Source organism: Leopardus geoffroyi, chromosome A1 (assembly GCF_018350155.1).
Source record: "Leopardus geoffroyi isolate Oge1 chromosome A1, O.geoffroyi_Oge1_pat1.0, whole genome shotgun sequence".
Classification (NCBI taxonomy): domain Eukaryota; kingdom Metazoa; phylum Chordata; class Mammalia; order Carnivora; family Felidae; genus Leopardus; species Leopardus geoffroyi.
Window position 1 is genome coordinate 36,598,954 of NC_059326.1, and position 26,886 is coordinate 36,625,839.

At 34.2% G+C, this 26,886-nt stretch overlaps 1 protein-coding gene across 6 annotated transcripts in view; it reads left to right on the plus strand.

Moving 5' to 3' along the window:
• TDRD3 (tudor domain containing 3) overlaps window positions 1-26,886 on the plus strand; it is a 162,051-nt gene that overhangs the window by 116,074 nt on the left and 19,091 nt on the right. For 3 of the 6 annotated variants that reach the window (XM_045478475.1, XM_045478466.1, XM_045478505.1), the window contains 3 exons: window positions 4,510-5,360; window positions 10,433-10,558; window positions 21,468-21,553. In XM_045478475.1, the coding sequence (XP_045334431.1) occupies window positions 4,510-5,360; window positions 10,433-10,558; window positions 21,468-21,553 (1,063 nt within the window). Of the gene's footprint in view, window positions 1-4,509; window positions 5,361-10,432; window positions 10,559-12,070; window positions 13,234-21,467; window positions 21,554-24,738; window positions 24,819-26,886 lie in introns of those variants that run through there. The other 3 variants (XM_045478482.1, XM_045478497.1, XM_045478488.1) reach the window with 3 other exon arrangements.

Sequence of the window (26,886 nt, forward strand, 5' to 3'; positions counted from 1 at the left end):
TTTCGGGTTGTTTTTTTTTGTTTGTTTGTTTGTTTGTTCTTGCATTAATGGAAAGAGATTATTAATTTTAGCTCAGGATTCTGGTAATATCCAAAGTTTCCTGGTATCCAAATTTATTTTTTCAGCCCAACAGGGATTAGGAAAGAGCTTTTGTGATTTCTGCATCTCACCAGAAATGAACAGATGTAGGTGACAGAATTGTAACTAACATGTTGTTGGTTGCATTCTGTTTTGTTTCTCTAGGCAAGCAGCTTGGCATAGTGGAAAGTAGTGGTTTCAGTTAGATTTGAGTTTAAATTCTGGCACCAACATTTTCTAGCTTCTAGGCTTCTTTGTTTCTTTTTGTAAAATAAAGATAATACTGCCCTTCGGAGTGGTTATGAGAATTACATGAAATAATGTAAGCAAAAGACCTTCTAAGTAGAGTTGTCAGGCACCTAGTAAAATCTAAATAAATATTAAGTCACTTCTTCTTCTGGTAGATGTCTCAGAATAAATTGAAGAGTCATCTTGGGAAACAAAACGTACTTGATTTTCTACTACAAAATGTAGGTACAACTGTGACTGCAAAATGAATATTCAGCAAAGAAATATTAATAGTTTAAGATGCCTGATTAATTCAGCACATTCTTATATACAAACCCAAATAATTTGTGGCAATTAATAAAAATTTTTAATGATCCTTGCATTTCAACTCATGGGAATGTAAAACATTATAATCAGTTATCTTATAAACATACATTTGAAACTCGTGATCTAGTGTAATAGGAACATTTTATCATAAGTCAGACTGAACTCATACAGCAATCTTTTATTAGTTTTTTCATATGAACTTTTTTTAAAATTTAATTTAATTAATTTTCTATTTGAGAGAGAGAGAAAGAAGAACTTACTGGGGGTAGGGCAGAGAGAGGGAGAGAAAGAGAATCCCAAGCAGACTCCACACTGTCAGCACAGAGCCTGATGCAGGGCTTGATCCCGCCAACTGTGAGATTATGACGTGAGCCACAATCAAGAGTTGGACACTTAACCAATTGAGCCGTCCAGACACCCCTCATAAAAGCTTTTTTTTTTTTTTTTTACTTGACCGGGTTCAGTCAGTGGAGCATGAGACTTTCAATCTCAGAACAATGAGTTTAAGCCCCATGTTGGGTGTGAAGCCTATTAAAAAAACAAAAACAAACAAACAAACAAAAAAAACAGAAAAAAAGAAGAAGAAGATGAGGGTATCGCTTTGATCTTTTAGATGTCACAGTTTCGTCTATTTTGTGATGAATTTTTCCATTATTTTTGCTAATATCCCTTTTTTTCTCCCATTAAATACTAAATGTTACCTATTTCTGTTTATGTATTTGTTTCATGTTTCTTCTTCAGGTCTTCAAAAAAAAAACCCTACATTTTATTCCACTGCCTATACAGAAAAGTATCTCGGTATATTTATTATTAGAGTGACTGTAGACCTGGCCGGTAGTGTTGAGTAGTATTTTGGGTGGTTTGAAATCATCATGCCTCTGGAAGAATGTGGCAGAGAGCAAGTAGATTCTGAGTGGAGAACTGAGGAACTTTCTGTTTGATTTTGGGGTATTTCTTAATTTATTTAAAATCACATTTTCCACAATTTAGTAATTAGGCATATTCTGCTATTTATTTAATATGTTAGCTCAATTTCGAAATACCTACTCTGTATCTGACTTCCTTACGTAACAATGTAGGACAAAAGATCTTAGGGTTAAGGAAGTTCAAGAATGATGAAACATTTAAGAACCTTCCTTTCTTGACTTACTTTTATTTTATTTTTGAAAAAAAATGGATGTATATGAAAACTATATTCTTTCAAAAGCACAGTTGTATTTTCTGCCTTATTTAGTTTATTTCTAAGAGCTATTTTTATTTAATTTTTTTTTAATGTTTATTTATTTTGAGATAGAGCATGCACACACATGCTCACGTGGGTGTGAGAGCAGGGAGGGACAGAGAGAGAATCCCAACCAGGGTCCCTGCTGTCAATGTGGAGCCTGATGCAGGGCTCAATCTCAGGAACCATGAGATTGTGACCTGAGCCAAAATCAAGAGTTGTACGTTTAACTGACTGAGCCACCCAGGCACCCCACTTAGTTAAAAGAATAATTTTTTTAATGGATTTTTCCCTGACAGTATTATCTCAACATAATAATAAAGTATATTCATATATAATGTATATTATAATATACAATGAATGTGTATTAGTAAATTACTCATTTTATTTTTTACTCTAATGTACAACATCAATTAAATAAATATGGCAATCTTTTTTTTTTCCTTTTAGAGGAATTGAAGTCCAGTTCTCCCATATTGTGTATACATGGTTATCCAGATCCCTGTCTATAGTGCAGAATACTTAGTTACTCTCATGATGACCTAAGTTATTTGTGCTTCCTGACCATCATAGATGTTGGTGGCCCTTAATGGAATAATTTAAGAAAAAATCTATTCCTAATCATAGTACATCCAAAATGCTTACTTCTGAAATATCTATTCAAACCTAATTGACAACAAATAAAATACCTTCATATTTGACTTATTTTGGAAGCTGAAAATTGTCTTCAACTCACTGTACATGGGACCTCTCTCTGTTAAACAAATCTCATAACACCTGTATCTGAAGATGACTGGTGGGGCCTATTGATAATGTGTGTGAAATGCTAGCGTGTCATGCTTAGTACATAGCAGATAGTCAGCAAGAGGCAGCTGCTGTTTTTATCCTCCAGTAATGAGTAGAACAAATGCCAGTACATGCTTTATGCTGAAAATGCTCATTTGTGTCCTGCTTATGTTCACTATTCTTGCTTTCCTAAATCTTCACTCCTGGATAATAATGCCAGCAGAAACCAAAGGTGACCATTTTTCTTCTCTCTAAAGAAGGATTTAATATTGACTACAGTTGTTAAAAATAGGATAGTTGTGTTATATTTATAAAGAAAATCTTGGGAAAAGTGATTTTTAAAAAACATCCCTGTAAGCAGTCTTGGCTACTATTTGAGATCTTGCATATTGGAAACATGTATTCTTTGTCTAAATTAATGGGTGATTTGGCTGGATGTAGAATTGTACTTAGGAAATAATTTTCCTTTAATTTCAAAGACATTTAAAGCCTATTAGACTGGCTTTAGCTTCCAGTGGTTCTGTTGAGAGGTTTCTTGCCAGTTCGAGTCTTGATTTTTACTGTGACTTGTTTTGTCACTCACGAACTTTTAAAGGTCTTCTCTTTATCCCTGTTTGAGACATTTTACCTGGTACCTTTTGCCTCTGGTGGGTGTTTGAAAATGTATGGAGACAGTTTTGTTCGTCATAGTAACTATGGAGGATGCTTTGATTCTTTAGCATTTAGTAACTGGAGGTCAGAAAGGTTAATTTTCTTGCATTGCAGGAAACAGTCTCACCCAAAATGTCATTAGTGCCACTGTTGAGAAATATTGTGACCTTGTGTATGACAAGAGAAACAAGACATGCACATCAAAGACCACTCAATATGTTTGGTAATAAGGTTACAGACATGCTGTGTGAAACAGTGAAGGAAGAAAGTGTAAATGGCATTGTTACTAATCGAAATAGAATGAAAATCACTACATGAAATACAGCCATTAAATTATCTATGAGTATATATTTACCATGTTACTGCTTTGGGTTTCTAGTTTGACATTATCTGTGCTATTATGCTTAATCATATTTTTGACACTTTTTTTCCATATTTCCAAGTAGAGTTGCTCTTAATTACTAAGTCAAAGAAATTACTCTTTTCTGTAAGTAGGGTATCTGTACTCTTTTTTAGAAAATTTTTTAATCTTTGTTTTTGAGAGAGAGAGAGAGAGAGAGAGAGACAGAATCAGAAGCAGGCTCCAGACTCTGAGCTATCATCAGCACAGAGCCTGATTGATATGGGGCTCGAACTCATGCACCATGAGATCATAACCTGAGCTGAAGTAGGACACTTAACCAACTGAGCCACCCAGGTGCCCCTGTAATCTAAACACTTAGCAATTCTAGATGCAGAAAGATTTGAGGAATAACATTTTTGCAAAGGCTAGAACCTGACTGCCAATGATAGCTGTACATATTTAAATTGAAGTGGGATTCAGGAAAGGGTTGAGCAGGGTTGTACTTGTGTTCTTTCATAGCAGCTTCTGGGTCAGCAGTTTGCAATTCTGTTTCATTACTGTTTTGGGGAAGTGAATTACCAGAACAGCACATATAGATAGCTATGTTATAAGAGTACAAACATTCAAGGACAAAGACGAATTCCTTTTGGATTATTCTTTACTTCATTAATGCAGCTGACCAGGAACTACATTAGAAATACAGAACTATAAGGAAGCAGAGAGGGATTAAGATAATGAGGTGGGAAGGTAGTGGAAAATGTTAAAATAGCAGTTTGATAATTTGTATTAATATAATTTGTTGATATTTTTAAATAATTCAGTATTAATTCAGAGTCTTCATTTTAATATGCATATAATAACTTTTACTTTTCAGAACCTAAACCACAGCCGCAGCAGCTTCATCAGGGACAACACCGATTGTCAAATACTGAGCAAAATGGAGTCAAAGATAGTAATCAACCACGGTATCTGCCTCGAAATGATACCAGACAGCCAAGAAATGAAAAGCCTCCTCGTTTTCAAAGAGACCCCCAAAATTCAAAGTCAGTTTTAGAAGGCAGTGGATTACCTAGAAACAGAGGTTCTGAAAGACCAAGTACTTCTTCAGGATCCGAAGCATGGGCTGAAGAGAGAATCAAGTGTGATAGACCCTATTCTAGATATGACAGAACTAAAGATGCTTCCTACCTTTTAAGCTCTCAGCACAATGATGGTGCTTTTAAAAAAAGGGATAACTCTATGCAAAGCAGATCAGGAAAAGGTCCGTCCTATGCAGAGGCAAAAGAAAATCCACTTCCTCAAGAATCCATTGACTATAATAATCAAAAACGTGGGAAAAGAGAAAACCAAACAACAAATCCTGATCATTTTTATGACAGGAAACCACGAACAATAAATAACGAAAGTTTCAGTGGTGTAAAAATTGAAAAACATTTTAATGTAAATACTGATTTCCAGAATCCCGTCCGAACTAATAGTTTCGTTGGTGTTCCAAATGGAGAGACAGAAATGCCACTGAAGAGCAGGCGAGTAGGACCTATTAAGCCAGCAGGACCCATCACAGCTACACCCTATGATGATAAAGTATTTTACAATAGTGGGCCTAAAAGAAGATCTGGGCCAATTAAACCAGAAAAAGTACTAGAATCATCTATTCCTATGGAGTATGCAAAATTGTGGAAACCTGGAGATGAATGTTTTGCACTTTATTGGGAAGACAACAAGGTATGCATGCTGTAAGGTTTTCATATTCTAATGTTATTAAATGTTACCTCCTAGTGAGACTGTAGAAGGCCATTGCTTTGGGACTATGAGTTTTGTTCTATGGCTGTATCTGTTTAAAGTCTTTGAACAGATTTATAGATATGTAATTTATAAAAGAGGAAAAATAAAATATTTAATATTTTTTATGGATCCTTATAGAGAATCAGTCTCATAAGATTTGGTTAAGTAAGGTTTGATTTTAGATCGCCTATCGGAATAGTATTTAAAAGCGATTAAGTAGAGTTGATCAGTTATTTCACTTACCGACTGAACTGTCAATGTTTGCTTTTCTTTCTAGTAAAGTTATACTGATTCACAAGGAAGAAAATGAATTGAGTGGCACAGAGTTAAATTCTGCAGATTACATTTAAATTAAAGAAAATATACAATCAGCCTACTTAAAGAAATAACAGAAAGGTTAATTATTTAGCTAATAATAAATGATAATTATTAAGCCAATAATTTAAACACTCTTTAGTTCTACATTATATGCTGACTACAGTGGAAAGAGGGAAATCATGGAGAAAAGGTAAGGGAAAGACAGAAGATGTGGTCAAGAAGGAATACGGTGGATCAGTTAAAAGAGCCTGGGTGAGAGGGAGAAGACCAATAGAGAACAGGAAAGGAAAGAGGAAAAAGGAACCCTCAGAGAGAAGGACCTTTGCACATATTTTCCCTTCTGCCCAACATACTCTTCTACCAACTATTCTCATCATTGAGAGCTTGGCTGCAATATCACTTCCTAGAGAAGCCTTCTTTGACCTGCCCCCTCCTCCCTTCTACACTGTTGTCTTTCTCAGTCAGTGCCTTATTCACCTTCTAAAACTTACCACAATTTGTATTTTTGGTTTTGGTTCTTGGATTGATAACTCCTTCCCCTACCATAATTTTGAGTTTCTTGAAGGCAGGGCTATGTCTGTCTAGTTTTCCTCTGCAGCCCTGCTTCTCCTGTAATATAGGGATTTCATAATTCTTTATGGACTCTGTTAATTAGTTAATTCTGAATAGGGCACTTATGTAGGAAAAAAGTAGAGTCATAGGGGACTGGAGATACCAGCAAGATAGTAATAAACAGACTCATAGTATAGATCTGGGTGGATCAAGTCCAGCAAAAAAAAAAAAAAAAAAAAAAAAACTTGAATTATTTCATGGGTAGAATAGTTTCAGTTCATAAAGTAAGGCTGTGCCCATGAGAGTGTATCTTTGGCTAAACAGAGAGGTGGAGGCAAAGTTAACTACAGTTTTCAAGGAACTGAAATTCAGGCTAGGGAATGTGGTTGGATCTTTTAAAAGGATGCTATAGGTCCTGGGATCAGGAAATGGGCCCTACTATGTTCAGTGAATGATGAAGTATAAGCAAGATGTTAGATGTTTCCTAATGAGAGCAGCAAGGAGAGGGGTACTGGCTGGTATAGCTAGATGGCACAGTCCTGTAAGGTTTTTGTATGATGGTGGGATAGCATCTATCTACAAGCAGCATCCCGACTGTCAAGTTTTCATTCAAGGTTAGAAGGAGGCGGAGACAGCGGTTTTTGTTTTTGTTTTTGTTTTGTGTTTTTTTTTAGTTCCAGAAAAGCAACAGCCTTTCCAGAAATCTCAACAATCTCACTGGTTGGAACTATTTCACATGGCTCTTCCCCGGCTGTTAGGAAGGCTTAGGAAGCAAGTGTTCTTCACTACTCAGACTCTGACTGTTAACAACTCAGACCACTTTCCAACATACAGGAACTATTTGATTTGGGTAGTGGGGGATTACTTATGTTTAGCTGTTTCTCCCTCATGATAAAGGCAAGAAAAGGTGAAGTAGTTGGAAATCAGTGCAGGTTTATAGAGCTAACAGTGTCTATCTTAGGATGAGTGGCCACTTGTGTCAGATGCTTCTGTGAAAGTTTGATTAAGATGATAATGGAAAAGTATTTTTTTTTTATTGGACAATCTGAGATTTTTGGTGATCTTGATGAGCAGAGAAAGTACATGATGGGAGTTGAAAGGCCAATAATTTTTGAAAGTCTTAGTAGATAAGTCAGGATTTCCATTGAAATCCCACAAGGATCATGCCCTAGTAGTAAGTGCAAAACTCATACAAATAAGCCATTACACAGCTAAAACCAACGATTTACAGGCTCAAAGATACCTGTTTGTACTCTGTCTGTCTGCCAAAGGAAAATATAATCCCCTTTTTTGGGAAAAATAACATTTTCTAAGACCTCTTCAATATTTCATCTGCAATGTCTGCAATCCTATGAAAAAATTAGAGGGCATGGTTAAAAATGGAGAGAGAGAGGAAGAGAAAATGAATGACTAGGAACAAATCAAGCAACAGAAAATATTAACAGAGCTACATATATTTAGATATTGGATTTAACAGACAAGTTCTTCAACAAATATTGACTAAACCGTAATTGAGTAGCTGCTAAGAGTCAGGTGCTTGGGATATATCAGATAGTTCTGGTTATGCTATTATCCTAATTTCTTCAAACACCTGATGGAATTATTAATAAAGTTTACTTTTAACTGTAATTATCTCAAAAAAATCAATAACAATGAGTTCATCTGTTGCCTTTCCTGAATATATTTAATATAAGGTCATATAGTTTGTGAAAGACCGTACTTAACAATTCCCAAAGTGTTTTGAGCTTTTGTTCTTAGAATAATTGCATGATCTTCTGAGGTGACTAACTTGATTTTAATTGGATATGCACTCTCAGTTTAGAATGAGGGACTGTAGGGTCTCTCTGTATTACACCAATAAACAAATAAACAGTATTTACCCTCTGAAAAAGATGAGATTAGTTATCTTCTGAAAACACCTAATTTAAGAGATAGCTTTTAAATGTTTTGTCAAGAATAAGCAACTTTCCAATTTTCTAACCAGAGACCAACGAAGATAAAGATTTAAGAAAAACGTGAGTTGTAACGGTCCTTAGGAAACTCTAGCCATAATAGCATTATACTGATGTAATGCAGATAATTATTAACCAATTGGTATAATCTATCATTTAAAAAATTCTTTACGCTACCTTGCCTTCTTTCAGCCTTTATTTCCATAGAAGGATTGGGAATTTGGACCAATTCTCCTTCTCCTTCTAGACTGCTATAATTAGTTCAGCTCTTTCTGCTCTCTCTACTGGAATGCTGTAACAACCTCCAAAATGGTTTCTGTGCCTTAAACCTTATTCCTCTTAAATTTGTCATTGGAATTACCATCACTGATCCTTGTCATTCTTCCTAGTTAAAATCTTTTACCTGTGGAATAAATACAGCCTGCAGCATGCATATAGAGCCTCTTTCAGCTGGTCCTTACCTTCTTATCCCGTCTTATTTCCTATTGTTTGACCCTCCTCACATCACACCATAATTAATTTTAAACTGTTTGTAGTTTCCTGCACTCATCTCCATGTTTTAGGTCTCTGTAACTTCCCGTGGTGCACCGTCCTCAGTTGTTTGCTTGGCTAAACCTTCTTCATCCTTGAAGACTGTATCCATTGTTATCTGCCACAGGAAGTTCGTCCCCAACTCCTCAGCCCTATTAAGTGCCATGTCACTGCACCATTATTACGGTACTCTCCATGTTATATGGAAGTCAGTTTTCACACAGTTGTTTTTGTTAGACTCTAAGCTCCTAAAAGGATGTCAACTTATTATGACTCTTGTTTGTTGAACTTACCAGAACTGACATAATTATCTGAGAAGCTTACAAACTCACAGCAATTCAGAGATCACAGAAGTGTGACACTAAGAAATAAAGGAGAAAAGGATAGACGTGAATGTATGTCAGGAACTCTAATATAAGAAAAAGAATTCCAGCATGGTGTTTTTAAACTTGCTAGCATCTAGAACTGGGAAGGAAACACCATGGATTAACTTAATAACCTTTGTGATGTAAAGTACACTATTTAATCAGTAAAAACATTTTTTCCCCCCCTGGTGTACTCAGGACAACATATTTTAGAAGGAGGTAGAGAATAAGAATTTTTGTTGCCTTTAACATTTTCTGATTCTGGTGGGCTTATTAAGAGATACTGTTAGAGTGTTACAGTAGAGCATCCAGTTACCCTAATTTGAAGGAAATATTCCTTAAGAGTAAATAGTTTTTACTTTTCATTTTGTCTTCACTAAGCAACATTCAGACCTATAATTTGGGTCCTGAATGGGTTGACCTGTAGCAGAGAAGTACTCCAATTAGTTGACCTACTTGTGGTTACATTAACAGAAAAAAATTAAGATTGTTGTTGTTATGTAAATCAGCTCCTTCTGAGTTTATTAACGTGAATTAATTCCCAGAGCCAAATTATACTAGGTAAACTGATAAAATAAAAGTATTTGGTCTTTCAGTGTCTCAAATCTGATAAATCCTGGATATAAGTAATGTGTTTACTCCTTATCTGACATCCCTACTTCACCCCATTAGCCTGTGATGACTATGGCGGGGAGCCTTTTTCTCTGAGCTTTATTTTTGTCATATATTTATGCTCCATAGTTATATGTTCTGATTAGTACATAAGAATAATCTTACTAATATTGGTTAAGGGCTTCAGTGGCTTGCAACAAAACAGAACACTAGTTTTGTGGGGTGTTTTTTTTTTTTATTCCCATTAACATGTGAATATTCTTCTCTACTGACCCTTCTTAGTTCTGTCCTGAAATCTTACTACTGCCCAGTGTGTCAGAACTCACTTGGATGAGAGAATTTATCTCTTTTTTTAGCCAATTTATGATTATCTGCAAGTAAGTTTTCTTTCTTAAAAATATTATTCTCTTAAAATTTTTCTTTCAAATATACTGTAATTGAAAGTTGCTAAGACAGTAGATCTTAAAAGTTCTCAGCACAAGAAGAAAATTTGTAACTTTGTGTGGTGATGGACATTAAACTTGTTGTGGTGATCCTTTCACAATATATACATAGCTCAATAAAAAATAATTTTAAAAAATGAGCTTTCAAAAAATATACATTGTATTTATATTTCCATCAAACATTGCCCTTTGTAGACAATGTGGATTGTCATATTCCCAACTCCTTATTGTCTCCTCAGTTCTACCGAGCAGAAGTTGAAGCTCTCCATTCTTCTGGCATGACAGCGGTTGTTAAATTCATTGATTATGGAAACTATGAAGAGGTGCTACTAAGCAACATGAGGCCCATTCAGACAGAGGCATGGGTACGTGATTCAAATTCTGTACGAAGGCATAGGCTGTTTTGAAGAAAATACATAGCTCTAAAAGTTTAGTCGTAGCAATACAAAATCTGCCAGTGGAAAAAATATTTTGAATTTACTTAAAACTGGCTACTCCTAAAGTAAGATTCTAGTTTAATAATTACATTGAACTACAATAAAAATGAATGCATTGGAATTCACTTTCCTTGTGTAATGCTTTGTTATATTATGCTTTGGAAATGGGTGCCCTTATTTACAGTTGCAAGCCTTTATGCATATTTTGTTCTTTCCCAGTTTGTTACCTTAAATTTGACTAGATTATGTCCAGCAGTTATCAAATTTAAATCTCTGATGAATACGTGTATGTTCTTTATTATTTTCATTACATATCAAATTAAGAAAAACACTTTAAATTATATATGAAGTCATGCTGCATTTACTACATATATGTTTATATATGTATACATACAGACTCACTATAATATCTCTGTTTAGTAATTACTTGATTTTGTTGCCAAATGTATGTCAATGTTCTGTGGTAATTTTGATGATGTAACTGAGAACAGTTGACTTCATGGAGTCCATTATATATAAGGGCTTATGTGACTTTATATAGATTCTCAGCTACATTTAGGCAAAAACGGAGGACAAGGCACATTAAAATTGGTTTCATAAAGTTTTTTTTAACTTCCTTTTTCCACTTTATGGGTAGCTGTTAATAAACTTATCATTAGATGTCTAACTCGTTTCTATTTCTCTAAAGTATCAAAATATACTATAAAATGGTATTATCCAGACATTAGTCTTATCATTGAAGTATACAGGTTTCTCTCAGTTGCTCCCTTTTAGTTTAGTTTAGTTTAGTTTTGGTCTCCTTACATTTTTCTGTCACCACCTCAGTGTCACCCACTCCCCTCACACACACAGCCCACCGTCCACTCTCCCCAAGATAAAGAAAACCACAACCAAAAGCCTAGTATCAGTAATTGTGCTTTGGGCCATGGAAATTTCTAGATAATTTATCATTTTATATTTTATAGTATATTACTAATGATTCATATGTTTAATTAATAGATCTTTTCCCTCACTCTCATTGTCTAAAGTTTAGCCACTTTTTCTCTAAAGGACTGAAATACCATCAATATCTAATCTATGCCTTTCTTTTAATGGAGAAACTTGATGTAACCATATGTTTGCCCTTTTGATTCTCCTATGACTGCTACTTTCATTCTCTTTTTCCATTAATACATCTTAATCTTGTTTTGATGGTAAAATTAATTATTTATTTATAGGTTATGTATTCCCAGAAGTTGAGTCTTTGTTTGCTATTTGTAATGTGCTCCCAAATGTGTTTAACCATTACAGTCAAAGTCAAACTAGAATTTTTACGTTCAGGTTTTTTTTTTTTTTTTTTTTTAAGAGGATTTGATAAGAGATTGATTTTATTCTTTTCTCCCTAGAGAAAAATTTAGTTTCCTTACTTCACTTCTTTTCTACTTCCTTTTTCTGTTTCAGGGTGGCCATAACTGATGAGCACATTGTCATTCCTCACTGTAGCTCTTCCATTCAAAGGTGTTTGCTACTGAGTGATCATTTTCTTTCTAGTCAGTGATTTTTCCTTTCCCCCTTTAATACCCCTCTTTCTGTTATCATTAATTTTTAAGTCAATGTAAACTTAGCTGGACAATAAATTTCTCAGATGTCACATGTCCATGTAGTGTTTCTGAGCCAAGCAATACTTTTCTACTTTCTACCCATTTGTGAATACTCTACTCATCTATTCTCTTTTCTAATTTTTTTTTTTTTTTACTTATTTACTTTATTTTGCAGTCACCCTAAAAATCTTTTATAAGATGCTTGAAATATTTTACAGTGAGAAGCACGAGAGAATCACTAAATCTTTTGGAGATTCTGGTATTACTTTTCTGCTGTGATTGTTGATATTTTATGATTTTGCATAAGTTAATATGACAAATATAGTTGGATCATGAACATCGTTATTGGGGATAAGATCATTCTTCATTCTTTCTCTGCATGAGTAATTGACTTAGTTTGTAGAAGCATCTCCTTGATATTCAGAAGCCACTAGCTTAACATATGTTCATCCATCTCCATTTTTTAAAAATACATATGTGCATATATACATAAAAAGGCCCTGAATAGAAGCTGTTTATGCGGTTGTCAATACATTTAGTGTAGAGTTGGTCTGGAGTTCTCTTGGCCTCTGAGAGTATTAATGTTGGGGTCTATGAGCACTTTTTCTTATTGTAACTGGAATTGTGGCAAATTTTAAATTAAAGCAAAATATTCACTATATCAATAAGAAGATGATTCTAATTGGTAAACATACTAGAAAAATTAAAGGGCTGCAAAGGTACAGTGTTCATTCACCCCATGGATTGTGTAATTTTTAATTTTTAACTCTTGGTCTCTTTTTAATTGTGAAATTATATTTTATCTCTTAGAAGCTGTTTGTTTCTTATTGGTGTAAGATTTGGGAAAAACCTCCTTTTCCTAAATGTAGCAGTGTTCATTCATTGAAGATGTTTCTAATAGTTTGCAGGAAAAACAGCCCAAAAGCCTGCATATAAACCAAAAGCTTTTATAGAAATCAGTTGCCTGTATTATCTATTAAAGGTGTAAGGATAAATCATTAAATAAAAAGCATGAAATATTAAGAGACTCAATGACTAAGTTAATAGTCTCTCATATGGACAATTAAAATAAAAATCTACCTAATACTTTAAGGGTTAGTATTTTTCTCACGAAGTTTAGGAATTATTTGCCTATGCTCTCTACACTAAATACCTACTTTTCCCTTTCCATATGGATATGTATTTTTCCTTCCAGAACATATTCAGTGATGATATTTCAGATGGTGAAAGTATATGTTCTGATTATGATTAAGTACTTTATTTCCTCCAAAATGATTTAGTAAACTTTTTAATAAGTCATCCTTGATTTTTTTTGTTCTAGCTAGATTTCACCTGGTTCTTTTAGATGTCGTTAAATATTCTCTCTTAACTTTAGCATATTTATTATAGTGAACTCTCTAACTATCACACATAATGTGGGGTTCATAACTTATTCTTAACTGGATAAGTGCTCTCGCTTTTTTCCCCCAATGTTCTTTGAACATCATACGATTTTCCTTATTTTTCCAAAGTAAATGAAGCGTTAGGGTGTCTCATATTATTTATAAAATTATATAGGAAGAAAAGTATACATATATTATTTTATATTTCTGTTTACTGTATGAGAAAACATTAGGGGCAAAGAAAACTGCTGTTTGTGTTTCCTGCAGGCCCTTTCCAAACTGGTTCCTTTTAACTCTAAAACTAATACCAGGAAACCAGTAAAAAGATGCCTCAGGCAATTTGGAATTATTGTAAAATACCCTGGTGCTGCTGCTCAGACAAACCTTTTGTGTTTTTAGAGTGTGGGTTCTTCTGAATTGCCTTCCTAAGCCTGTAGAGACACTTGTCAAGTCTTGATTTTCCAAGTATTTTTATGACCTGGATTCTATTGAGACTTTTATATCCCAAGAAATGTTTTAGAACTTACTAGTTTCTAAACTTTCTTTTTATAAATTCATCGTATTTGCTTCTTAGTATCAGGAAATAATTATTGTTCAGCTATTGTTCCAAATAAAACCATTATGATTACATAGGTAATGCTTAGTTCCAAGGCCTTAACATACACATCATCTTGGTCATTAATTCTGGACAGATGGGTTGTTACTGCATTTTAGATGATCATCCTGTTTTAAATGTTTTTCTGTATTCATATATTCAAAAATATTCTTTGCATATCTATTAGGTACTACGTAGGCTCTATTCTAAGTGAAGGATATATGTTAGTGCACAAAGCACACAAAAATCCCTGCCCACTGCACAAAGTTAGAAGAAAGTTATAGTTCCACTTATGTGAATCAAACTTAAATATCTCATGGGGGTCTTCATTCTTTCTTCTTGAAGTTTTAAAACAAAATGCGAGTGGAAAAAATCTTGTTTACTAAAGTTTTAATTAAGTAATGTTTAGGTCTTTATTTTATTCCACCGTAGCTTGAAGATAAAATTAACGTGGAAGAAAAAAGCATGACTTAATGAATTTTACTTGATTCAAAAGTTCGTATCTATTTAAAAAGTAAAATTTGCTTTTAGGAGGATTTGGGTTTTGCTTTTTTAAATAATTATATATATATATATATATATATATATATATATATATATATTTCAGTTTTACTGTACTTTACAAAAGGAACTGTCGATCTGAACTTTTACTTTTGAAGTACGTTTGCACAAAATTTTATAATGACATCCTGGAATACACATTTGAAAGTTATCTTTTCAAATTCAAATGACACTCACAAAAAGCTATAACTTATTCTACCACTAATAAAAATATTAAAAAGAAACATATTACCAAAAAACCCCTAACCTATTTAATGACAGCGATTGAAAGTTATGATACATAAATTAATGAGTTAAAATGGATCCTAAATGTATTAGAACAAGGTCATGTTAGTAATTTTAATGATGTAGTGATAAAGTTAGGCTATATCTGGGTTGTGTTTGATATTAAAAGATCATAATAGATATTAAAAAGAGGACAATTGTTACCGAAATCATTAACTTCAAAGGAATATTAGAATTATGTAACAGTGAAGTTCTGCCAATTAGTAGCCAATAAAAAGTACAAGCACATATTTGATCATAGTCCAAAGGTTTTTCATTTTTGCTGATAAATTCTTAAATAAATTAGTGGGTATAATTTACCACACTTAAATTTCTGCATTAAAAGCATAAGTTGATTAAGGTCACTAAGATACTGAAATACATTTTCTTCCACCATACATATTTCAGGAAACTTTCCTTTTAAACATTGTCCTACAGGCCATGCCCATTTTGTTTTGTCTTGTTTTGTTGCAGTATAAACAGAGTTAGTCAGAATGAAACTGTACAGATAGCTTAGCCCAATTTAAGAACATATGGGTGATGGAATTTGGGGATTCCATGCAGTGTCTTCAAGCTTTGATTTCATAAAGTTTGGTTGTACTTGATATTCTTTATTTCTTCATCAATTGCTCAGCCTTTCACAATTCCCACCAGAGGTTGTGGATTACACAGAAGGACTTTACTGGAGATATGAAAGCTGCTGATGAAGAGGGAGAGATTATTCATTCATAAATGCGTACCATATACATAGAGATGTCAACTTCATACTGTTGGTATCTACCCCCTGAAGCCCAAATTTTGTTTTAGGTTTGTGATAGCCAAACCTAACAGTTGATTATGAAAATGTTGACATCTACGTTTGACCCTGCTATATTATTTAACAGAGACATTTTATTTCACCATTTAAATTAATCCTAAGAGAATAATAAACTAGATAATGATTTTAAAAACCTATACAAAAAGTACTGTTTGAATTTTGCTATTTGATAACTTCATATATTGTAATCTACCCAAAGGAGCTATATATAAAGACATGTTTAAAACGTTTCTGGGTAATCTGAGGTTTTCTTTATTGAGCACTGAATGTACAGGTTATTTGTTTATGTCATGTTCCTTTTTTCTGAAGGTGAAATAACTTCCAAAGTGAAATAACATGGCAGGGTATTACCCAAGATGTGCCGTCTTTTTAAAATTATTATAGTCATACTAGTCAGTTTGTTTCTAACTTTAATTATAATTCATAAGACAATTTGAGCCTTACATTATTTGGTTATCAATATTAAGAATCAAGCTAGCATAACTGTTTGAAAATCCACAGCAATTATTTTTGCATAAATGAATACCAGCAGATATGATGTTAATCTTTTATCTTCTAAGTCTCACCTTTATTAATAGCAACCTAAAGTGTGGTGCCCTGAATTATGATGTTTGTTAGTTAAAGTTAAAATCATGTTGCTTTTAGATTTATGCCAAATATCCTCTGATTTACATTTCCCTTCAAAGTAGTCTTTAAGGAAGCATCATGGGGGAGAGCTGCAGCCGAAGGGTGCTGGGATTGTCAGGTGAACTGATTTTTTCCTTTGGCGTTTTTGATTTAGTAGGCTCAAGCCTTGTTCTCTTCAAAGTGTAAATTTTTGTTTTTTCATTTATTTTACATACCAGGGCTTTTAAAATTGCCATTTCAAACTGCACTGAATTTTACCATTCCTTTGCATATAATACAAAAGACTTGCTAATATACTTATTGCACAGAAAATAAAATAGTAAAATAAATGAATCTGAGGAATATTTTTGTTTTGTTTTATTTCTCTGTCCCAACGGTGTTACTCTTATACTGGGCATGTGCCTTGACTAGACACTTATGTCAGTATATTTTAAAGATTATTTTCAATACGAAGAGGGATCCTTGAATTAAAAAAAATACACACAGTTCTATTTCAGTTTCTAGTGAATTTCTGAGCCTTTTCCATCTGCACCTAAAGAAGCTGAAAAATAGCGTTGCATTGTTGGACCACAGCACTTTCAGATGGAGCCCCCGCAATACATCTTTCCTCCCCTAAAGTCTGGGATTGACCATACGTATTGGATTGCATACCATAAGAGGTTGTCAACTGTCCTTTCATCTTGTGTCTCCGCTTAATACTGTTTTTGTGTATTCTTTGGTCATCTTGTTTGTTAGTCATCTCTCTCTGTTTTCATTTTTATTTCCAAAACATTCTTGTATCCTCTTGGCTTTTTTTTTTTTTTTTTTTTAACTGTTCTTTCTTTCCTTTCTTTCTTTATTTCACCTTTGGTAGGTGGTATCTCTTGATATATATGGACTACTTTTCCTATTGATCTTAATTTTCTGAACTTTACTGGATCTATGCTATTTACTCTAGAATCCTGTGTGATAGGCTTCACTAGAAAAGAGTGGAGTTTGATCTGTCTCCTTGTGAGAAATACTCTAATGTTATAGAGCTTCCAGTTCCATTAAACTTGGGAACTACTAGCAAGAGTTTTATACCTTGGCTTGAAATAACTCCCTTAGCAACCTGTCATTGACTGAGAGCACCATTCAGAAGGGAAAGGAAGTACTACAACAGTGAGTACATTTTATTTGCCTAAAAAAGAAAACCCATATGGTTTATTAAGAGTAAACATAGTTGAAGAGGCTCTATTTAAGCAACTTAGACCACTGTAAGAATACAAAAGTCATTAGTTTTTTGTGCAGATGGTTTTATGCCTAATACATCTAGAAGGTGTGTTCTGAGAATATTAGTTCTGCTTTTTAGTTAAATACATTTGGAAAATGCTGGGTTAAAAAAATTAAGCATGCTTTTTTTTTTTTTTTTTTTTTATGGGACCTCTTTGAGCCAATAACAGACTAATATGTATTTTATTTTATCTTGTTTTTCTCCATTTATTTAGGTCTTCTGTAATTTCCTTCATCAGTGCTTTGTAGTTAACATGCAACCTTGCTAATATCACTTATTGGATCTATGAGCTTATGTTCATTTGCTTTGAGTGCTTTTGTTTTTTATTTTTTTTTATTTAGAAAATACTGTTGAACATTCACATCAGTTGATACATATTTTAATCTCTGAGAGAGAGAGATACTGTGTATTGCTTCACAAACTTATTTGTTCATGGAACTTTTTTTTTAACCTGTTATAGAACCTGTTACAGAAAATCTATAGGACATATTTTGGAAAACGTCTTAGCGATCTTGTTACCTTCTTTCTAGTTTTCAAATTTTCCCAGCTTTAAGATAGGGTGAAGATTTAGCTTTAAATATATTGTTTTAGATATTCCAAACTTCTTAAGAGGAACATAATATTATATTTTTATGTTATAAATAGAGACTAAATATATAGTAAAAGACAGTTTGTCCTCAAACATGTTCTCTCATCTTATAACTCAGTGGTCTTTTAATTTTATTTTAACTTAATTCTAATTCTAAAAACTTCTATGTATTAACATTTAGAAATTGTCATTTGTGGAGACTACCATTAGAGTTTTTATAATATTGCTGTCCTTCTCTGTAATTCTCACCCAGTAACCTACATGATGTTTACATGTTCCAGCAGTAAGGCATTTTCATCATCTATTTGGGTTTTGAATTTGTTATTCCCCAATAAACTAGTCTAAGACAAAATCTGAAATCCCTTTTTTTGTTGTTTTTAAGATGACATTTCAAAAAGAAAGTGTCAAAGCAAGTTAATTCCAGTGGGTAAGTGAACATTGTTAAGTGAAGGAGATTCCTAAAAGACCAAAAATTCTGTTTTGTTTCAACATTTATATTGCTCTTTTACTAATGGGCTTGTATGTTCTAAAGCTTTTGAATAATATTGTTTTAATTAGTTGAAAGCTTGTTAAAAGCCTCCTGGAAAATAAGCAAGCTCTTATACTTAACTGCTCTTGATCTCCCTTTCTTCTTTTCCTGGTTACAACAGTTAAGTGAGATGAATTGATAATCTTGGATAGAATTCCACAGCTCACTTGAGTGAACTAGAGGGGGAAATATTCTTATTTTAAGAAACCTGCCTTTTCCAGTCACTTATAATTATAAACAAGGGCAGAATTTATGGTGGGATAATAGCTAGTGAGAGTGCAAAAGAACTCTTTAAATAAGTGGTAGATATATACTGTAAGTACCAGCTCTTTTAGAGCTCGAAGGGATTAGAATTTTAAGTAAGCACATGAACGGGCTTCATAACTAAAACAGTAGAAGGAGGTCAGAAATTATGTGTTGATTTATGATTTATGGATGATTTATGTAGTCTTGGTGGGCACCTTTATTACTGAAGAGTCCTTTGTCAGACATCAAGCCTGAGCGTAATAGTCTAATATGATAGTTTTCCAATACATAGTCTTTGAATGCTTTTTGTAGCAAAGCTACTTCAGAAAATAGATTGTCCTATATACCCAAAGGATTAAAAGGATATAAGAGAAGTAGAAGATAGATTTCCTTCCTTCCAGAAACCATCTAATAAATATTAATAAGGCCTCCATCAGACCTAGATGGTTCCAGTCTGGGAGCCATTGTTGGAACGGTTCTTGATTACAATTTTGTTATGCATGTTAAACGAATAGGATAGCGCGAAGGAGGGAAGTGGGGAAGGCTAACATTGACTTTTCAAAACTAGAACTAACTTTAAAGACCTTTTATTGACACTTTTATCTTGCCTGAAGTATGCTCATTTTTTCCCAGATCATGTGATAAAAAAATTAGGGTAAGCCTTTTTGGTCATGCTTAACCAACAACTTACTATATAAAGTAAGATATTAGAAGTCAGTTTAATTCTGTTTCTTTCTGGTTCAAATTTTAAAATGTATGGGCTTGTGTTCTTCTTTTTTTTTTTTTTTTAATGTTGGAAACCATTTTTGGTACTATTTAATGAATGATTTTAGGAGAATATAATGATCATTTTATCTTGAAGAGACTAATGTAAATAAAGCTTAAAATAATGTGGAGAAAATATACTAATTTTTTTCTTACCTCATAAAATCATTAGATAATATAAATATTATTATTATTAGGAATTCCTGAATGTGACCATCAGTATTCAAAAGAATGTTAGGCTTAATTAGATTTTTCAAATATGTAATTGAAGTCTTAAAGCAAAGGGAAAAGGGAGGCATATCAAAAGCTTGAAAGTATTAGTACTTACTCGAAATTTTTTGTTTATTCTAGGTAAACTTTTTTTTCTTCTTCTGTTTTGTTCATTTTCTGTCCTTTTCCTCTTCCCCCTTACCCAGACTCTTCTTCCTTGTCCTCTTCCTCTTTGGTTTTGTGTCTGAGTATTTGCCTTTTTATTCATCTTAAAGGTTTCACGTGGCTTTTAACTATTAGATTGGGTATGTTCCATCTCAGACAAGACAGATCCTCAAATGAAGTCTGGTTAAATAGAGCATTTTTCAAGTTCAGAAAACCTTTGAAAGCTTTGGGAACAAATGAATTGATATCCTTGGTTGATCTTTTATAAGCCCTGATTATAATTGATGCTTACTTAGCACCTAGACCTAACTGACACAAGTTCTCATAAATGCAAAGACTGTTAGAGACAGATGTACTGGAGCTGAGTACAAAAAGATCTAGAAGTGATAAAAAGTTGGTTAAATGCCAAGTTGATTTAAATTGTACCCTTGTATTCTTAGGAAATAAGAAAAGAAAAAAATTCTCATTGAATATATTTAAAACTTATTTGAAATGTAAGTAATCAAGATGAGAAATTAAAATATATAATTCTTTAAGAAAAATTAAGGATCTATTCAAGAAACTAGGTACTGAAAACTCTAAACTTTGTCATAGAAAATTAATTATAAAAGGCTACATTAAAGACCTTTTAGATATAATTTAGAAATATGAGATTTACATCTCATTTATAAGAAGATGATACATTTTCCTATTAATTTGTTGAAAATACTTGGCTATAAAAAGACTGAATATTCTGGCCATTCTAATGATTATAATTGCTTTAATGAAAATAATCACTGAGGGAAGATTATTAAAATAGAAAAAAATGGCCATAGAGTAGGGTTAAATATATATTTGGTATCTGGGTTCTTAGGTATTTTTCAAAATAATTTTTATAATGGTATAATTTAAAAAGGTTTGACTCAAACTGCTAAACAAAACATTTCAAACAAACTGCTTTGAATAATTTCAATTATAAAAAAAAATTTTTACTTTCTGAAGTGAGAATTACTATACTTTGAGATTCCAGTAAATTTCACATCAGTGGCAAAGTACTGCCAAAATTACTTCTGACATCATTTACTACTTAGTGCTATTCTTGAGCCCGAGCCTGAGAAACATTTTCAGATTCTGTGTGCTGTATCCTGAGAGAATTTGATGCAAAGAGGCCACTGCAAGAGTTACCTGTCTGCTCTGCTTGGCCTTTAAAAGAAGGGGAGAGGGCAAGGCTGGTCTTGGGCATATTACTTCCACCTCCCTTTTGCCCCTGCTTCAGCTCCAGGGGAGCTGGAAATGCACAGGAAGAATCAGAAGACCTGGGTCGAGTCCCGGCTCTGCCACTTACTACCTAAGTGACTTTGGGTAAGTTACTTAATATCTCTGGGTCTCAGTTTCAGTACAGGGTTGTCGTGAGGATTAAGTAATACGATCAATGGAAGTGTGCTTTGTAAACTCCCAAGGTATATAGAAACATACATTTTTATCATTGTAACCTTGGCCTTCTTCCCTGTTCTTCTATAGTATAGTGTCCTCAGCTATGTTATTTTTAAAGCAACCCAAAATGACTTAATTCCTTTTGCTTCTCCCTATGTCCTCTCCACATTGGAATTCTTATTCCTATCTTCTGCATGCTTCAGAGTTAAATATTCTAAGAATACAAAACCAGTCTAGTTAAATTAATTTCACCATGAAGTGTGGATTACTGTTACCGCTTCTTACCTTTCACACTCCTTTCTCCTTTATTTTTCTCAGAATTATGTGTTTAGAAACGTGAAGAATCTACTGCATGAATATTCAGACAGTGTTGGGGAGCAATGTTTTGGCAGAGGGAAATCCTATTACCTTAAATCCTATTACCATGAATTAGTAAGGTGGACTGGGAAAATGGGAATATGATTGTGCCTCTAGTCCTTTCTCTGCGGGAAAAGAGATGGAAGGAGTTTGGGATTTAAAAGCTCTTGAGAAGTCTCACTGAAAACCTAGATCCTCAACTTGAAGTGTAATCATAGATGGGAAAAGGGATTTAATGACCATAACTCTCAAAGAGTTATATCTGACTGGGCCTCATCTTTGTTTCTCAGTAAAGTAAGTTCTAGCCCACCCTCAGCCAAACTATGCTCATAATGCCTAGGATCTTTTCTGGGTGCTCGGTGTATAGAGGCTGTGTGGAGCTAAGGAAGGAAAGAGAACTTGCCTTCTGGATCACATCTGGTTCCAGATCAAGGGATCTTTATGAGGGCGTAAAAGAGCTTAAATCTCTACCTGGTCCAGCCCTCCCCGTAATCTAAGAATGCTTGATCTGGCTATGTGTAAATAATAACAATAATAGCCACTTACCGTGAACTGCTTGCCATTAATGCCTAATTATCATGGATCACAATAACAGTTAATCATGCCATGATTAGATTAACTTTCTTAAAGATTTTATTTTCTTTTGTTTTTACAGCCTTGACCTTTTGACTTATGCTCAATATGGTTTCTTGCTGAAGTAGCAGTGTCATCTTTCATAACTAAGAATTAGAAATATTGAACTCTAGGAGTATTCAAACGCAAATTGAAACAATTACATGCAGGGTTAAATGTATGAGTTGGTGGGGAAAAATTAGGTAAAGCTCATGCTGGCAAGGATGCAGTGATGTGAGTACTCTTAAACATGTCCAACGGCAGTGTAAATTGATGTAATCCTTCTGATTTTTTTCCAAGCCTAAAGAGTGTTTAAAACCAATAATCCCACAGTTGTTAATCTCTCCTAGGGAAAGAGCAAAGGAAATAAGCTAATTGCTGAGAGATGATCATTGCAGCATTGTGATAAAAACTAGAAGTTACCTAAATGCCTAACAATAATAAGAGAATGGTAAAATAAGTGATCTTCCACCTAATGGATGAAATATGATACAGCTGTCATAAAAGATCATTATGAGGGCTGTAATGTCATGGGAAATATTTATGATGAGTGAATAAAGCCAATTTATAGATTTGGATGAGAATACATTCAAGGTAGTGGCTTAGTGTAGTAGAATTATGTACACTCTGTGTGTCTACATACACTTTTTCAATTTTATAAACTTTCATTTTGTATTATGATTTTTTATTTGAAAAAGTAAAAGCAAGCAAAATAAAATTAGCAGGAAGGAAGTTGATCATAATTAGGGAATTTTAGTCTTAAAAATCCCTAAAATTTGCAAAAAGGATCTGAAAATATGAGAGTTTAAAAAAGTATGAGAAACAAAACATCACCTTTTAATTTTTAATTTTGCCTTTGCCTCCAGTGAGGTTAATGGCAACGCAGTTATGGTTTTTCATGATAAAATACCACGGTCTTTAAACTTGTTCCTGTCTGTAATTAGTAAATGAAAACAACTGAACAAATAGAGTTACTTCTGCAAAGTCTTATCACCTATTTTCATTCTGTCCATACAGCCTACTCCCCATTTCCTTGCAAAATTCTCCCTTAATTATACTGTTCCCAAAATGCTTACACACCTTCAGAATTCAGGCTCTCCCAAGTGCTTACAAATACAGAGCAAAATACATTTCTCCTATGAAATGTTTCTTTAATCTGTACTTACCTACCATTCATAATTTTAGGAATATGTTACTATGTAGTTATAATATTTTGTTTGACTCTTTGTCCCTGGTTAGCATTTGATATGTTATTAAATTATTAAGTAAAAAGTGAAGTTTTTATTTTGAGGTTTTCCTATTATCATTTCAAATATGTATCAGTCTATTCCACCAGCCTGTTTCTTGAGCTCTTGTTATGTGGCTTTACCTCTCCACCCAGAACAGTGGTGAGCACATTTCCATAGAATGATTATGTGCTAGGCAGTGGAAACACGCAGATAAGCAGTCTCTGCCCTCAAGGAGTCACAGACTAGCAGAGGAGCCCAGCAAGTAAGCCGACACCTGTTCATCCTGAGCAGAGCACAGAATACCTGAGTCAGGAACCAATTCATGGAAGAATCAAGGCCTTCCCTGACTATTCCTGTTATAAAAACAGCAGTATGCCATCACACAAATTCTCTTTCCCTTTTGCCCTGTTTTATTTTCTGCACATCTTGGTCCTGTCTCCAACCCCGAAGTGAAGTCAGTGTGAGAACAGACACTTTGTCTCAGCTAATAATTCAGCATTCAGAACAGTACCTGAAACATAAGGGGCTCTCAATAAATATTTGTTAACTCTGGATGAATGAAGTTTGATGTGAATCTCGAAAGTCATGAAGGGAACTTAGAACTTAGTTTGGGGAAAAAAAAGGGAGGAAAGTAAGAAAACAGAGTAACCAGGGAAATTCTAGAGGGCATGGTAGGGTGAGGTATGTTGGCAACAGTACAGGTGGGTGTAGTAAATGTCAGTAGACGAGGCTGCCAAGGCAGGTGGGGTCAAAGCGTGAAGAGTAAGGTGGGTTATGGTGAGGAGTTTGAATTTTATCCCTCAGAATAGGGACTATGGAAGGATTTTAGGCAGGAGAGTGTCATATACATTTCTCCTATGAAATGTTTCTTTAATCTGTACTTACCTACCATTCATGTGATCTTTGATTTAACAGATTGTTGCCTGGTATGGAAAATGGGTTTCAGTGAAAGCAGAGAGCCTGGAGACCAGTGATTGCAATAGTTAAGGCAAGAGGTGAGACCCTGGAGTTATCAAAATTTAGGCAAAATTAGAGTATGGGTAAGACTGCCTAGAGAAAGTGTGCAAAGAGAAAAACAAGAACTGGAGTCAGACTTCTGGGGAATTCGTTAAGGGGTGGGGAGAGGCATTAGGAAAGTCTGGCCAGGGAGGACAGGGGTTTGGCCAACAGGAATGACTGCTGAATCCATAAAATATAATGCTGGAAACATCAAGGAAGATAAGAACTAAAAAGTACCTAGTGGATTTGGCAATCGGTAGGTGACTGGTAACTGTAGAATGCATTTCCAGTGGAATTGGTGCAGGAGGATCGCAACTTAGGGTTTCTTGAGAATGGGCAAAAAGAAAATGAAGTGTAGGCTACTTTTAAGACCTTGGTTGTGAAGATAAAGAGCATAGAGGATGAAAATAAAGAGTAAAGGAGCTCAAGGGAAATGCCCAAGCATGTTTACATCAAAGGCACAGTGAAGCAAAGAAGGAAGGAGAAGTTGTAAAAATGGGAATAAAGATTTTTAAGATCCCAGGCCATGGTAAGAAAGTGGGGCACAATAACGTGATTTCGGGTATGTTGAGGAACACTAGAGAAAGGAGGAGAAAGAAATAAATAAAGATGTGGGTGAGGTTAAGTTGTTGGGTTTCAGGGAAGGAAGCTGAATAACTGTAATGAACTCTCTTCTCTATGAAGTAAAATCAGGTCATCAGTTGAAAGCAATGAGATCAAGAAGAGGAGATGAATTTTGAAGAGCGAGGTAAAGATTTAGAGACTGCCCAGGAATATGACAGAGGGAGTTAACCAAGAATGTATTTTCACAGCAGAAGTTTTCAACCCTTAGTAAAAGTCATGTGTAAAGCCTACTGCGACAGTTCATTCTCAGTTTCTAGTCTTTTAGTACAAGAAAAGTGTAAGTGGATATACAAATGAGAAGAACTCTCCATGTTTATTAAACAGAAACTAACAGTTAACTCCTAGCCAATTTTCGCTAGAGGTTTTTACTAGGAACCTGATATTTGAAAGTCTGCACAAACATAATGGCTATATTATTGCTCTATGACCTCAGCAAAGTTTAGTATTGGGAAATGCCCTGTGAAGGTGGATTTAAGCATACCATTAACATTAATACAATCCTAGGAATGTTAACAAAGTTTCAGGGCTTCTTTTTTTTTAAATTTTTTTTTAATGTTTATTTATTTTTTATTTTTGAGAGACAGAGACAGAGTGTGGGTGGGGGAGGGGCAGAGAGAGAGAGAAAGACACAGAATCTGAAGAGGCTCCAGGCTCTGAGCCATCAGCACAGAGCCCAATGCGGGGCTTGAACTCACAAGCCGTGAGATCATGACCTGAGCCGAAGTCGGACGCTCAACTGACTGAGCCACACAAGCGCCCCAAAGTTTCAGGGCTTCTTGAGCTCATCTTGATGCCAGGCAGTGATATATTAAATAGATAAAAATGTTAATTAGGTACTTGAACATTCTAAGACACAGTGTGTGTGTGTGTGTGTGTGTGTGTGTGTGTGTGTGTGTGTGTATGCATGGGAGCACACGGAAGATATTAGTGTTTTAAAAGCTGTGATAGTTACTACATTGTTCATTTAGAGAACAAAATAAGGTAGGAAAATTTTTCAAAAACTGCTGTTTAATCTGGTGAGACCTCATCTGTCTATTGACCTGTCCACCTGTTACTGACTGATTCATGGAGAAAGATTTTCCTTACATGGACATGGTTTTAAATAAGGAATTTTTGTTAGTGTTCATCACAGTTTTTGCATGACAGTTATAAAGAGTTGACACTTACTAGCTATGGAAGTATAAAACAGAATCCAAATAAGAAACTAAGTAATCCTGTTAAGAACATATACTCTTCACAGTTTTGGAGTTAATTTATAAACTACCATGGGATACTCTTGTTCTGTCACCAAAGGGGATGGCTCATCATGGACATACCACACCACAAAATTGATAGAGTTTCTAAAAAGAGCCTAAATAACTTATAGTCTCTCACTAAGACCAGAGAGAGCTTAGAAAAATAGTCTGTCTCAAGTTTATGCTGCTGAATGTGATAAACACT